Below are 16,217 nucleotides of genomic sequence, written 5' to 3'. Positions count from 1 at the left end.
AAACATATAAATCACTTTTTACAGCATAATGCCAAACAACTGCTTTTGCCTTTATCTGCAAACTGCCAAAGAAAAAAAATCCACTGGTTTTGTGATATCAAAGTCCAAAAACCCTTCTAAGTGAAGTGATCATTATAGCACAAAAAAACCTTGATATGGTAGGCTACCAATTTACAAAGACTAATACATATATAAATAAATCTTACCAAACCTCGCACACCTTTGGTATGATTATATAATGTTTAGGCAAGTCTTATATCTCCTTATATCTCTGAAAACAAATTCTAAAACAGCTCCAAATAATAAAAATGTTTTGTATCTTTGTACACTGGATGGTCTCCATCTGTGCTGCTGGTCTTAAAATGTGTTGGGTAAGAGCACTAAAACACTCAACACATCTCTCTGCAGTCAAAGTCTGTGGACTTACTTGCATATTTTAGTGTTTAGGATCAAACTGACCCTCGCCTTGTCAGTGTTAATGGAAGCCATAATGTGCTGGTACTATAAAGCTCTGCATGAAAATTTATATTTAAAATAAACAACCAAACAAAAAAACCCCACAAACAACAGCAAAAAAAGTACAGATTTGAAATTGTGTATTTAGGTTTTCATTAAGACTTATTCAGCAGTACAGACTGTAAGATGGTATGCAAGAATGCCTCTTGGGTGTAATACGCAAGTCCCAGCTGGAACGTTTCCAACAGGATGTAAACCACGGTCCTCAAGCCTGCACTTTAAAAAACATATTACTTAGCACACGGCTAACAAATGACAACACAAAAATACACTGCTGTAATGACTTAACTTTACAAGGGAGGGATGGGTAGATATTTGAAGAGTTTTTAAAAAACAAAAATTGAGGCTGGAGGAAGGGAAATCAATACACAGATGAATTAGACAAATATTTATTCAAAGGAATAAAACCACTGGTGATCATTACAAATTTGATATATTAAAAATTCAATGCTGTATAAACATACATATTAAGTCTGATATCCGTAAGTCCACAGAGACCAGGTCTGTAGACCTGTGCTTTCAGGTCTTCCCAGAGGTGCTGCTTGATGTTTTCAACAATTCTGAGGTTTCTTCAATTCTGAAAATAAATTTTGTTTACACACACAAACACTTATTAAAATATGGTAAGAAATAACCGACTTGCCTTTAACTTTCTAATGTCCCCAAAATATTAACAAGCATAATGAAACCTTGTTGCCACTCATCCCCACTTTTCCTCTGCAATTGGTTTGTATTTTAAATGCCTACCACATATCTATAAACCTTAACTATACATAAAGTAAGCTATACAATAAAATTAAATCACAAAAAAGGCTACAGCGTTTTTGAGACCAGGCCCTTATAGAATAGAAAATCTCTTGCTAAAGAAACATTACAAGCAATGCATTTCTCTGCAAGTATAATGAAAATATTTCTTACAAAAAGAAATTCATTACAGATCTCAGGACTAGTATCAAATACACCTTAGAGTTATTACAATGCTTAAGCTGAAACTGGTTTTACTTTACTTGAAACAACAAAGACAGAGTTAAGGTAATGGAAGAAAAGTTGCGAGTACCTGGGATTTCCTATCAGAAGATAAATAATATTTCAATTCCTTGTCAACCAGATTCTAAACACCCTTTAATCTCTTTAAGCTCTAGTTAATACTATTAAGAATGTTTTCTACTGCTTTTTAGAAACCAAAACAGTGACTCATCCCACAAATACAGAACTGTAAGTGGATTTATTATCCAGTGGAGTCATAAGGAAATGCCACACCTGATGTAGAGACCTTTGAGGTTTGGAACACATGTACATTCTCTATATGCCTCAGTCCAGTACAACTCCCTCCTGGGAAATGAAATCCTGCTGCCCTTTCATATTACTTACATTTTACTTATCCTTTCCATTCTTTGTCTTGTTGTCTCCTGCAATTTAAAAGCAACAAAGTTAGTGAACTCTTCAAAGCTAACATTCTTCAGATGGACTTTCAACCTAAAAATTCATAGAGAAAATGTGATTTTAAGCCCTGCTTGCTAAAGAAACATTAGAAAACGTATCAAAAAGATTTTTATGAGACAGAACTAGATATAGTTTTGCAGCTTCCCTGTTTATCACTAGTAGTATATACAACTAAAACTAATGCTTACTTGTTCTCTTGATCTCGGAAAAGAAATCAACTAAGCATTTGACAGTTTTACTTACCTTCGAAATGTCTGTCAGATCATGAGAATTAATGGTCACAGCTTTGGGAGATGGGTCTGTGGATAATAGTGAACTGTATCCAGACAACTGATGAAGACACTCTGGCATCTCTTCCTTCCTCTCTGTATCTATGTAGAAACAGTTGGTTTTGGGTCACCTTTGCCTTTTGCTCTCTTATTGCAAGGTCAGCTATCAAATAAGCTTGATTTACAGTTTAGAGATTTACATTGTTTAGAGATGGATAAAGAAAAGCTAGTGGTGAGAGACTAAAATAGGTTTTTCATTTGCTTAAAATAAGATAAATGCTGTATAGTATGTATAACACACATAAGGCAAATTCCAAGAAGATTACTAGGAATGCTACCTTTATCCTGATACAATAAAATCAACACTTAAAGTGTAATTACTAGGTCAAACATTTAATAGTAACTTAAAATAGTTTATGTTCTTTTTATTGTAAACTGCCTGTTCAAACATGTCATAATTTGTTCTAAGTAAGCTGTCTTATAAGCAGCAGAAATAAAAAGATAATATCACCTTCCTGCTTAAAAGCTGGATGAAGGTCTGGCTGTTTCCCTAGCTCTCTTCCGGCTGGGATAAGTTTAGCATCCATTTAGCAGAAAGAGACTTCTCTTTTTACATTGGGAAGGCTCTGATACTCTGCAATTTTAGAATACTATTGCTGGAGAACAGAATTTAGCATTTGGAAGAAAAAAGTGATCCCTTGCTCTTCTTCTAGTAGAGCCACCATCTATGGATCATACCTTTAGAACTTTTCTAGCTATATTATCCTGTATTTAAAATAATATTATATTACTTCTAATTTATTAAAATTAAAAACTGTTTCTTCGGTACAACTGTTATTACTGAAGAACACTACAACCAAAAAGAACATGAAAGCATTTCAAGTACTGTACATCTCAGAAGACTTAAGACTGGCCATGTAACCTGTATGCCTAAAATTTCCTGAATCATATTTTAGAAAAGCAGGAATAATAGGAATTCGGAGAATTCCAGAAGTATGAAAATACAAAATTCTTTTTTAAACACCATCAGCCTGCTTGCTCATTACAAAGACCTCAACTGTCAGTAACATACCACTAAACTTAGGAAGTAAAGATGTTGCAACTTTCCAAGGTCTGTAAAAAGGTCCCATTCCTGAGACTTGAAAATTAAAATTAATTTTGCCATAACCAAGAAACTGCCTTCCTAATTTCCATGAAAACTGAATTACTGAGATTCCCTTTCAGTTTCAGTGCAACAACCCACCACTTGACAAAAACACCTAACAAGTGAGAATGGGAAACAGTATCTTCCTTACTACTGTTTGTAGGCATAACAGCTGCCATGAAGGAAACAGGACAAATTAATAGAGAATGATGCAGAGTAAGGGCTAAAGAGCTACCACTGAGGCAGACAGAAGAATTACAAACATTCCCTAGGCCATAAGTAATTTCTTTATCGCTTCAGGCTGTTTCATTTTCTACTTGTACATTAGCAAAAAGTTAGAAAGGAAGAAAAGATTTTGTCTTGATCTTCACAATAAGAGTTCAACAAAAATACTACTTGGATAGCTAACTCTTTCAAATGGGATGAAACTATAGAGAATATTCAGCAGTGAGTTGGAAATCACCACAGACTGTAAATGAAATGGCCCTGATTTGTCCCGAGCCATTATAAAAGCAAAAAACAATCAAAATGGTGTCACATTTATGATGATAACAAAGCTCTGGCAGCAAATATCATTCATGTTTATGAACAGCTTATCTTAAAAACATTATTATAACTCCTTCAAAGTGCAGATAACATGGTTTTTCACAGCTTTAACTATAGCACCTTAATTAAATTCGCATCTTTATGATTTTTAATAGTTATTTGTAACCATTAATTACTGTATGTTTTCAATAATGCTTTAAAAACTATTTCAGCAAGTACAGCTGCTAAAGAATAAATTACAAACACAAAACGACTGATAGGTTAACTTTCAGTTTGCAGCATCCATTTAAATTCAGAGGTCACTAAATTGCAATTGTCTACTTAAAAAAACACTTTTTTAGTTAAGGTCAGCAAAAAGTTTAGCATATGATGTTAATTAAAAATATAATCATTAATACTCACCAGGGGAAACTGGAATCCTACTAGAAGAACCTTCTTGATTTATATTGCTTAACTCTGTAGGTAACTCTCTCTGAAATAAAAATTTACTACATTTTAGCCATACACTTTATTTAAATCATCTTTTGACCAAACAAAGGTATATTTAAGTACTTCGTAATTCAGTACTGAAGTACTAAAATTAAGTAATTTAAGTACTAAAGTATGCATTTGCTACACCATCCAGATATGCTGGGACTGCACAGCTGTCTTTACAGGACCGAAAAAAAAACAACATTTGCATACACACATTGCATTTGAAAAGTAGACTATTGCTGTTTATAAACAGTTCAAAACCAAGTCCAAATATAGTTAGATAGCTTAGTTATTAGCAAAATGAACAATCAGACCATTCTTGGTCTGTGCTAACAATTACATCTTGACATTGTCTGCTGTTACCTTAACAAAATAAGTTTACTTTCTACTTTCAGTTGATATTCAGGAATGCAGCTCCTCAGTCCTAGAAAGATTAGCCTATACATGAACTGAAATTCATGCCACGTAAGCGTTTAGAACTCAAAAGTATATTTTAGGCTAGTCTCCCAGGCTCCTAAATGAGAGAGGGCTCTTTTAAGAAAGGTGCCAAATTTAACTCAATCTAGCTTAGAAAAGGTTGTTGAAGGAAACAAAATCGTACTAACAATAAATGTTCTGCAGTGCAATTTTCTAATTTCAAATAAAAAAAAATCCAACACTCACACAACATCTGGATTTTTTTTCACCAGTGAGTTATCATTATGATTTGAAATCTCAGCCTTTAGTAACGTATATCACTTTATATCCTGCAGTAACTACATTAGCTAACAGGGGAATATTACACCCAAATAAGCGAATGAGGTTGAAATAGTAGCTATTGTATGAGAAGAAGCCCAGAAAAAGATTGTAATAATGGATACATTTGAGAGATCTGCACTGACTACTTCTGCTCAATTCTTTCCATCAAAATCGATTTGATCTTTCAGACCTTCCCAGAGCCAAATGCACAGCTGCAGCTACTTTGGCAGCAATGCAAGACAGATCTTAGTGTTCCTGCTATGCTGGCTAGGTGCCAAAAATTCCCTGAAAAAATAAAAACTAAAAAAATGCAAGAGTAAGAAGAAGAGTAATTCTGAATTGTTTCTCTATATGTGAAACACAACTTGGATGGAATTTCATGAAACAAAGAAGCAGCAATTCCCTGGGCCAAAGGATTATTTCTTGGCAGTTTTCAAATGCCTATTGCAAAAACAGTTAGGTTTTGAAGACTTTTTTTTTTTTAACATATAAAAGCCAGCTTATTTTGCTTTGAAAAAAGGACAAGCAACAATGCTACACAAATTACATTCAAAATTCTTTCAGCAGTGACTTCTTTCAGTAACATGCAGTACAGAAATACAATTATCTTATTGAAATTTTTAAAGTGGTATTAAAGTTAAGTATTTTCTAAATATTTTCCAAATGCTATTCCAAACCTCTGAACAACTGAAATAAACTGCTACTGAAGTAATAATAAACCAAATTTACAGAAAATAACAAGCCTAGTCTGAAACAGACTTTCCTGTGCTCCTACCTCATAAAAGCAACAAGTATCTCTTGGAGAACACACTTCCACCCAAGAGCAAAACCATGTCTATTCAGCTGAAGGCCTTTTGAGACTGCTGACAGACAAAAGTATTATAACTGGTGGTGTTATTTGGACTTATAACCATTGATAATTAAATTACAATATCCATACAAAATTCATTTTAAATTGTAAATCACTTTAGCTGTTACCAACAAACTGTGTTTAAAACATAAGTGATTGAGAATGTCAATCCTTATCATATGAGTACAGCCTTTAGAAATAACCTAGTGACCAGCCTGAACACTTCTTCATTTTGAGACTTTACATAACTAGCACACTTGCAAGGAACACAGGGAAAAAAAACATGTCTTGCATACATATATTAGCAACACTGAAATCTGCAGGGCCAGCAACACACACAGAGCTTCTAATTACAAGTAAATTCAACAATTTTTACAATTACAGAGACAAATGCAATACTGATCAAGTATTTTCTACAAGGGTTTTCAACTTCTGGAATGCAACTGACAGCATCTAAAGGATATACATGAGATACTTAAGCAAATACACTTTGAAACTAAGCATGTGATCACAAAATTGATGCTCTGGTTCACTGCATTTCAGAATACCTACATGTGCACATACGTAAAATTATGTAATGCACATACAACTACATTATCACTGTCTACAACTACCTGAAAGGAGGATGAAGTGAGGAGGTGACTGGTCTCTAATCCTAAGTAATAAGTGATAGGACAAGAGGTAACGGCCTTAAGCTGCACCAGGGTAAAGTTTAGATTGGATATTGTGAAAGGGTGAAGGGCCAGGTATTGGAATGGTCTTCCCAGGGAGGTGGTAGAAACTCTGTCCCTGGAAGTGTTCAAAATCTGTGTAGACGTCCTCAGTGACACGGTTTAGTGGTGGACTTGGCAGTTCTGAGGTAAAGGCAGGACATGGTGACAGACTCACAGATAGAACCAATTAGGTTGTAAAAAAAAAAAAATCTAAGATCATCAAGTCCAGCCTCTAGAGCTTATAGGTGTTTTCCAAACTAGTTGATTCTACAGTTCTACAGGGATCTTTCAATAGCATGAAAAACAACAAAGCCTTAATGCAACAAAATACTTGATTTGCTTTTACAAATATGCCCAATGTAGCCACATTACAACTGTAGCACTTTCACATGTTTAAAAATGCAACGAATATCATGACAAGGAATAGGAAGAGGAGAAAGAGGAGGGTGAAAGAAAAAGAGAAAAAACATCAGGTTTGGGCTACAAGAGAGCCACAAACTAAGAAGAGGACTAAAATAAGAACTTTTCCATTAACCTTGTATTTTCCATTAAGCATGCCATCTATTTTTGTCAACATTAGTTATACAGAATGAAGACTTAATCTTCCAAAGAGAGTATCTGTATCTGATTAGTTTGGAGAATTAAAAAAAAATAAAATTATATTCAACAGCAACATTTGCAGTACAGTATGAGAAATTGAGAAATATGCATACCAGAACAAGGGAAACCTTAAATGTATCACTAGCATGACAAAACTCTCTACAGAAATATTAAGCTTTCAAAGGCAGCATAAGTCTTTTCAAAAGCTTCCTTCTATAAGTTCACAAGGAGATAAAACACACAGAGTCATTACTATTGAAAACAGACTTCACTACACCTGCAAGGAAACAATTTCCAATGGAGAGCTTTGCTTCACAAAGCATAAGAAAACAGCAAAACTTAACAATTAAAAAAAATACCACCAACTCCATAAACAGCACTTCCATTCAGATCATGCTTTTAAAAATAGCAAGAAAAGTAAATATAGGAGGCAGCAAGAACAGAAACAGGCCAACAACATCGTGTCTGGGAGCCATTTTTGCTATAGAAATAGAAGTTAACACACCTTTTTGGATTGCAACAACAGTTCTGTTTCAAGAAGCAAAACTCGACTCAACAAGTTATTCCAGTCCTTCTCATCTATGATCACCTTTCCTTCCAGTTTCTCTTCTAAAACATGCAGTTTATCTTCCATCCAATCCAGTTTATGAAGCTTTTCCTGGCAATCAGCAAGCTGACTCTTCAGGGCCTCAATCTGAGAATTATCTTCTATGATCTGAAAATATGGACAAGAGCATGTCCTCTGATTTCAAAACAGACATAATTCATCAATTAATCAATGAAATCAAGTGGAACCTTCCTCAAGTTCAGTAGTCAGATTCTGCTACATTAGAAAATTATTTCTTTCACAATTGCCATAATGTTCCTATGGAGCTCAGCTTTTAAAAGAAACTGTTGACAGAACTGGTTCTTGAAAGGCCAGTACAATTTAATTGACATTTTTCAACTTTTTCAATATATTTATTACATATCTATAGTTACATTTAAGGAGGATCCAGCTACCATGTTAAAAACTTTATCCCTTTATAAAAGTCCTGCAAGAAAAGTTAAGAATACATGCTGACAGCATCTTAAAATAGAAATTCTTACTTGTTCACAATTAACTTTGACAACATCATGATCTAGGCACAATTCTTCTTCATTACCTCCTTGTGCTGGAAGGGGTAATGGATGAAGGTCACCACTAATTTCATTTCCTGAGTGCCGTTCCACTAAAGGCTTCTTTTGAACATGGAAATAAAAAAAAAAAAAACACCACACAAAAAAAATTCAATTCATCGCCAAGCAACTGAACAACCCTAAAAGGCCAATCATTTTCATATTTATTTGAATCTGAAAATCTTATCCCAACTGGTTGCAAAACAGACAGCAACAGCAGAGATTTTCATTTTAAAAAATCATATAGACATGAAAAACTGTAAAACAAATACACATGCACTTTACCATATGCACTGTGTACCTTGGTTTTCTTCCATAAACAGTAATTAAAGCATTAATGTCCTCTCCTATTGTAAGAGCTGTTAGATTTCCAAGTGTGGACTGAGAGGTATGAATCTTACCTTATATATTAACATATGTATAGACAGGTCAAACATCAACATTGCCACTCAAACATTCAAAACCAGAAAAGTTTAAGTAGTTTAAGATTAGAACTCTTCTCTTTTCCCTGACAGCTGTCAGCAAAATAACACTACTAACCACATTTCGTTTGCTTTGAATGCTTCCCTTAGAGAAAGAAAAATAAGAGACAAATTCTGCTTTCTTTCCAGGTAGATCAAGTCCCATGATTGCTATCTGCCACAAAACAAAACAATTACCTAATGATTACAAACTCACATTTACTAGTTTTGTACAACATATTAAGACTTAGATTCCTAGATGTTTTAGTGAAACTGAAACTCTCCTCTTCTAGGGAACTCTTAATACACTCACATATACCCCCATTCAGTTCCACCATTCAACAACCAGAAAATAAATCATTCCAAATATTCCCTTTGTTAAGTTTTCCTCATGCCTGAAAGCAGCATTTTCCTTCTAAATAGAAATCATCCACAGTTAAATGGGCAGATTCCAAAAAGTTTTGTACAATTTTCCTTTGCACCCTTTTAGCATTAAAGACTAGGAAAGTGGTCTCCTCCACAGGCCAAGAGTACCATAACACATAAGATCAAGCATTACTCTTGTAAAACCAAAACCAAGCGGAAGATTACATTAAGAAATCTTTGCTTAAAAGATTCAGACAAAAGAGCAAAAAGCATTTTGACAGCTGCATTGAAAACACTGCAATGTTAGATAAAACACACTTTAATTACCAAACAGGGTATTTTTTTTTCCAATTGCATTTTCATTCCTGTCCCTCCGTTTGATTTAAACAGCAAACAATAGTCCTACATCATTACCACCAAGACCTTAAGATCAACTAGTCAGTACAAGAGAAGCAATACCTTCTGTATTTCAGCTATAATTTCAGTCAGGCACACTTCTTCAGGAAAAGGAAAAAAACAAGCAAACAAAGAACACCAAATACAACCAATAAAAGAAACAAACAAAAAAACAAACAAACAAAAAAAAAGACCCAACTGGTCTGACTTGCTACAAACGAGATTAACCTTTAGATATACAACATAAAAATTATTTTCATACCTGTTTGGAGTTCAGAGCACGGTCACTAATATCAGTAATGACATTATCACAGCTTGACCTTATTTCAGATTTAAACAATCTGGGTTTTTTCCTTGCTTGGGATTTAACCTTCAAAGTGAAGAGAAGAAAATAATATGCTTCTAACACAGGAACACAGAAATATTTTCTGGAGTGTGGGGAGGCAATACAGACACATGGACACAACCCATGACAACACTCAAATTTACAGAGAAAATGGATCTGGAAGTGAATGCTGCATTCATACACTCAATGTCTATACGAGGTTGCATCAAAGCTGGTCATAAACAGAAAACAATTTGCCCCAAAGTTGAAAAACAAGCAAATACAAAAAAGGTAGTTATGCCCCAAAAAGCGACAAATTAAGTATACAGCAAGTCTAAGTAACAGTCCTGAAGACTGTTACAAGCTCAAATGATAAAATATGAGGACACAAAATTTCTTTTATTAAAGAAGACACAGATAAAAATGACTTAATAATGCAAAACAAATATGAAGAAAATAATCAGGTTTGAGATGTATTTGTGTTTCAGTGGTATACAAGTGTCATGTTTAAATGAAATATTACCAGAACTTTAGCGTATCTGATGGCTTTGCTTTGTTTTTAAATGAACTAGCAAAGTCTAATTACATATTCACTATGTCAAGAAGAATAAAATAAAATATAATCACTTCTATTAAAAAGTACTGAATTTATTTTTATTCTTTTTTTTGTTTGTTTATACTACAATGCATTACCAGCTTCATGTCTTTCATATACTCCATAGGGCTCAAGCGTCTGACAACAGAACTTCATACTAATTTTCCCCCCTATTTTAACCATCAGCAAAGCTGCATCTAAAAAGTGTTCAGCTTCTATCTGCAGCATCAAGCATGTCAAAAAAAACTTATAATACAATTACCATTTAATCAATACCTTATTCGAGTTACTTAATTCCTTATGTTTTTTTACCACACAGTTGATAATGTCACAAACAATCTGCATTTTTCTTTCCACAAAGCCAAACTGAAGAAACTGCTGTTTTGTTAAAATTGGTTTATATTGAAATTGATCTCGAAGAAGCTGCAACAAAATAAGAGTCTGCTTCACTTTCAAAATCACTATGCAATCTGTTGCAGAAATGGCATGCTCAGGTTCTTATTTTTTCTACAATCTTTTCTTTCATCCTGCACTTCAGCAGTTAAACCTTTTAACATTTGGTTATTTATATATTCTCAGCCGTTCCTTCTAACTAGACTTTAAACATATCTCCTCCAAAACACTTCGTTCACAACACTCTTGTAAAGATTAATTCACATTCTTAAGATTCGTGAAATAAATTATTTTAGACATTAATATTTAAAAGTCAAGGCAAAACTTCTCAAAGTGAATGCATGATAAGAAGTTGTATTAATCTCAGCAAATACATCAGAGGGCTAAGTAAGGCTCTAACAGAGCTTCTTTGTAAAGCAGTCTCTGTCCTCCGCAGGGCACAAACTAATCTGAATAAGCTAATATTCGTTAACACACGAAGCCACCTTTTATAAAAATGTGCTTATGGATATTTTGAAGAATTAAAATATTATACTCATTCAGTTATGAATTTTATCCCAATTTTTAAGCTGTTAAATATTGGACTTTATATATTAATACAGCATGGCGTTTTAAAATACCTGTATTTTTTAACATGGCTTTCATTATGATCATTGAAGTTTGATGTGATTTTTTTGCTGATTATTTCTTCTAAGAAAACTTCTATAAAACTTATTGTGTATTAAACATTTCAGTATTATTCACAACTAAACATACACAAATAGTGTTATTGTTTCTGCCATTGTCTCAACACTGAGATTTGGCTAACAACATCCATCTTTATTTTCATAAAAATTTATATAAAGACTTACCACACAGTGACTTACTACACATCTTAAAACCTAACAGAATTACTATGTACATTCATTGCAAAAAAAAACCTTTTATTTTCTAGTAAAATTTATCCTAGATGTTTAATTTTTACAATGGCATACCCTAAACTATGTTTCTTCTATGAAGAATATAAAGACAGATACCTTGTAAATAGCTTCAATAAAACGCAAGTCACTCTTTGCTGTGAGTTCCACATCACACTTTACCAAAAGCTCTGCTATATAAGTTGAAAAAGATGTAAAAGAATAGCTGATGATAGGTAAAAATGCAGCTGGATCACCTTTTACTAGCCTATTGAGAAACAAAAGTACTTTACACAGCAGAAGACAACAAAGCATTTCATTATGCGAATTCAAACAGTTTGAAAGGTGTTTTAATATAGACAGTATGTTATGTCCAAGTATCTCCTCAATTTCTTTTTTTTTTTTCCCCAGGCATCTCTCATTCAGCAGTTTTTACTGTTATCTGCAAACGCTCAAATCAACATTTTTGTGACTCTCGTGATTTTAACATTGTCCAGTCTAAAGCCCATCAGCACTGTCATCTTGACATTCAACACTTTTTTCTTCAATACTTGCAAGATGAAATTCACTAGCAACTACAGAGAAAATTATAAAGGTGAGAGATTAATCAAAGAAATGAGGAAAACAGAGAAGAAAAAATGAGCAAGATAGCAATACACTTCAGTGTACACCGAAGATACACTTCATGATTATTACAAGGATTCTCAGAACAGCAAAACTACATCCTTTTATCTTCCAGTTCGCATGTAGCAAACCCCCAGCTTCCCACAGACATATGCTTGGCTTATTCATCACTGGGTACAATGCCAATGTTTATACATATTTTGTTTACACATCTTGCTGTCATCATATATTAGAATAAATTTATTTACACTACCACTTACACTGTATAATCCACATCTCTTGGATAATTTATCAAGCGAAGTCCTTGCTCTATTTTTCTTATACTTCCTTTTAGGTCTCCTGTTGCCATTATTCCAAATACTATCCTTCTCTAGATTATGAAAGAAATGCAATTCTCCCCCTTAAAAAAAAAACAAAACACAAAACAACAAACACAAAAATTATAAAATGCAATATAGTCATCACTGAAATTCAAAGGGTTTTGCTCCTCTTTTCTAGACATGACCATTTCCAAAGTGCTACAGTACAGCACAGAGCTACAGCTCAATACCAACTAATATCAGTCATCATCATTAATTCTAAATAGGACCAATTACTAATCCTCAACCCGATCAGCTATCAAAAAATCTTTAAAGCTATCTGGAAGCATTTAAAGAATTTAGTGCCAGTTAAATCCACTAAAACTGAGTGAAAACAAGTTTCTTCTCTGTTTTAATGGAGCAGAAAGCCCACAAGCAGTGAAAGGCTTTTGCATTTTTCAGTTTTGAATGCTGCTTATTCTTTGTTCACCTGGCCCCAAGCTCACTGGCCAAGAGAGCAATGTTTGGATGAGTAAACATGGGAACGCAGGCTAACAACTCACCACAGACAACGCTTTTGTATCTAGATGATCCATTAAATACATCTAAAATTGTTCATGGGGAAGAGGGTAGCAGACTGCCTAAATATTTCAAAATAGGTACAAGTTTATTGATATGATAATCAAAAGGTCCCTGTTTAGCTTCTACATTGTAACACGAGTTGAGAACCCACTTTCTATTTACTTTACTTTGCAGAAGAAAGAGGACTTCTAAGGACTTGGACAGAGGACTTCTAAGGACATCTAAGGACTTGGTGCAAACTACAGAAGGTGCCTTTCTCCCTGCAGAACTATCCTTCAAAGAAAACTGAAGACTTCAAGAAAGGGGTGTGGGGGGAGGGAGAAAAAAGGGGGCAAAGCGACAACAAAAGAATCAGCAAAGCATAAAATCACCATCATCCAAACCAAATTTTACATCTATCAAAGGAACACATAAGTACAGGAAGCTCCTACTTTTAACACGTTATACCAAACAAAACTGATTAGTAAATTCTCAAATGGAAGAGATGGCTGGGGAATACTGGCAACTCCACCTGGCTGGCTGGCAGTAAAATTAAACACCTGCAGCAGTACCTTCAAATATCAGTACTAATAATTACCTTAAAGAACCCTGTCCTCACTCCATTGCTTCAAAATACACTTACATTTAGAGACAGCCTATGAGTCCTATGTAATCTACCTTGCAACCATTTGTTTGTAAGCAGCCACTATTAATTAGCTCTTCTCCAATACAAGGCTTTAAAAGCAAAGAGCTGGGCAGTCACCCAGTCTGAGGTCACAACTGAAAACCAAGACCTTGCATTATAGTAATCTGGACAGGCTGACAGGACTTTAGAAAGTCTATTAGCAAACTGCCAAACTGTTTTTTCAATGGTTTAGAGAAAAAAACAAGGGTGGGGGAGGGAGAGAGAACATTAGTGAAAGTACAGAAGTACAGACTGACACTTCACAAAAACAGCTCTCCTTCATCACAACCTTGAGATCTGCTTGTGACTGGCTTAATCCACTACTTTACTTCCCCCAAAAGCCTCAGTAATGATTTCATCTATAAAGCCTTCGAACAGAAATTTAATGCTCTATTTTCTGCTTAGAACCTGGGAGATAATTGCCTGCCACTGTCTACACTGAATTGCTTTTCTTGACACAAAACATACTTTAAGCCTACCAATCCAAGCAGTAAAGAGGCATTACCAGAAAGCATGGCAGAGATATCCTTGAGATACAGCATTTTATATATTTTTTCTTGCTGACACCTGACATTCAGACCAAACACTCCAAAGACATTATCATAACTCTGACAGGTACTCCAGTTTGCAGCCTTGTTATTTGGTCGTATTCACTTTGGCAATAGGTCTTCCTGAAAGGATTTTCGACCACACACATCTATTGGGGGGGGGGGGGGGGGGGGGGGGGGGGGGCAAACCAAACAACCCCAAACAAAGAAAATAATGCCAACAAAACCCACAACACCACCCAACAGTTAAAGCTTGCACTCCCAATGGTATGGGTTTATTTTGACGGGAGGTGCCTTTCCCTCCCCCGCCCCTCTTCTTGTGTCTCTATGATGCTCAAATCAACAATCATCAAGATGAAGGAAGATCTTAACACGTGTTCTGCCCTTTTTAAAGTATTTTCTTCCTATTTAATTATCAGGTTCTTGCTCTTTAATCATTAGGGTCGTGACAGAACTATACAATACTCTTTGTTAAAAGCTAGGGACAATTCAACCTCAAGCATTTGGAAACTGAGGCAGCTGTTTTTCCCACCTCACCTTACAAAGTGATCCATCCACCCTATGGTTTTGCCAACCTAACCAGATCTCAAGACAAATCTCAAAGAGTCTGCTGTAAAACTGAAGCACTAATCTGCAACACAAATACTCACAGAAGACACTCTCACAGGAATTCATCTAACCATACAGGCTGTTTCCCAAAATCATCAACAATCCTTTCTATACCATGCCTCTGGATGTAAAAACTGGCAACTGCCATTAGTACAAACTATACAGCTTGGGAGAGCATACAAATAACAGTTAAGTAGGTAGAAAAATAATACTTTGGGAAGGTGTACACTAAAAAGTGGCATATAAGTTTTGCCTGTAAGAATTCGTGACAGAACAGTTACAGAACATTGGCTACCCAGAGTAAAATCAGGTATAACAAAGTTTTAATATAGAACCACATATAGTTTATAAAGAACAACTCTCAAAACTGCTTACGGTATTCAAAGAGGCAATGAATGCCAAAAAAAAAAAAAAAAAACAACTAACACACAAAAAACCCCACCCAACCCCCACAAAAAAAAAACCACAAACATGCAAGTTACCAAATATTTTAGAGTTGTAAACACTGAAATGCCTAACGAAAAAGACTTGTTTTCGTTATTCATATGATCCTTAAGGTCCCTTCCAACCTAGTTTACTACGATTTTGTGACTCTTCTGTTACATGGGATGGGGAGATGGAGGGGAACACCCTTATACCCAGACGCAAAATCATCAAACAGCGGACTTCGCTACCGTGCCGGCTGCCGCAGACACTCTCAGGACACACACCATGTTTGCAAACGAGTGAACCGCACAAGGAGCTGCACGTCACAGGCCGGTTGTCCTGGGCGCCATCAAAACACCGGCGGGAAAAAAAAAAAATCGTGTCCCAGCCGTGGGCAACGTCGACCGCTGTCCCGGAGCCGCGCCAGCGCACCGAGCCGAACTCGCAGGAGCGGGACGGGCTCCCCAGCTGCCACTGCTCAACCCCAGACCCGCGGAGGCCAGGCCTCCCCCGCTCCGCCCCGCGATTCAGTCCAGGAGGAGAGGGAGTGCTCTGGGCTCGGAGCCAGCCCCTGCCCCGAAA

At 35.4% G+C, this 16,217-nt stretch overlaps 1 protein-coding gene across 5 annotated transcripts; it reads right to left on the bottom strand.

Moving 5' to 3' along the window:
• Positions 1 to 889: 889 nt before the first annotated feature.
• CEP44 (centrosomal protein 44) lies at positions 890 to 12,898 on the bottom strand. 5 transcript variants are annotated; one of them, XR_008973487.1, is made up of 10 exons: positions 12,768 to 12,898; positions 12,004 to 12,151; positions 10,871 to 11,017; positions 9,937 to 10,044; positions 8,383 to 8,514; positions 7,799 to 8,035; positions 4,321 to 4,390; positions 2,203 to 2,403; positions 1,888 to 1,925; positions 890 to 1,093 (listed from the first exon to the last, which is right to left on the bottom strand). XR_008973487.1 is itself a non-coding variant. In XM_057419166.1 (10 exons), exons 1-10 carry the CDS (start codon positions 12,854 to 12,856, stop codon positions 1,036 to 1,038), a joined length of 1,155 nt encoding a protein of 384 aa, XP_057275149.1. In that variant the 5' UTR covers positions 12,857 to 12,898; the 3' UTR covers positions 890 to 1,035. The 5 variants fall into 5 exon arrangements, 4 of the variants coding, with proteins under 4 accessions (XP_057275149.1, XP_057275151.1, XP_057275150.1 ...); XM_057419166.1 differs by having other exon boundaries at positions 2,203 to 2,330; XM_057419168.1 differs by having other exon boundaries at positions 2,203 to 2,330; positions 7,799 to 8,008.
• Positions 12,899 to 16,217: the final 3,319 nt, after the last annotated feature.

The sequence above is a fragment of the Pezoporus wallicus genome, unplaced genomic scaffold, assembly GCF_028554395.1.
Source record: "Pezoporus wallicus isolate ANWC-B61680 ecotype Strahan unplaced genomic scaffold, APGP_CSIRO_Pwel_v1 contig_2384, whole genome shotgun sequence".
NCBI classification, from domain to species: domain Eukaryota; kingdom Metazoa; phylum Chordata; class Aves; order Psittaciformes; family Psittacidae; genus Pezoporus; species Pezoporus wallicus.
This window is presented reverse-complemented; position numbering and strand designations above follow the sequence as displayed.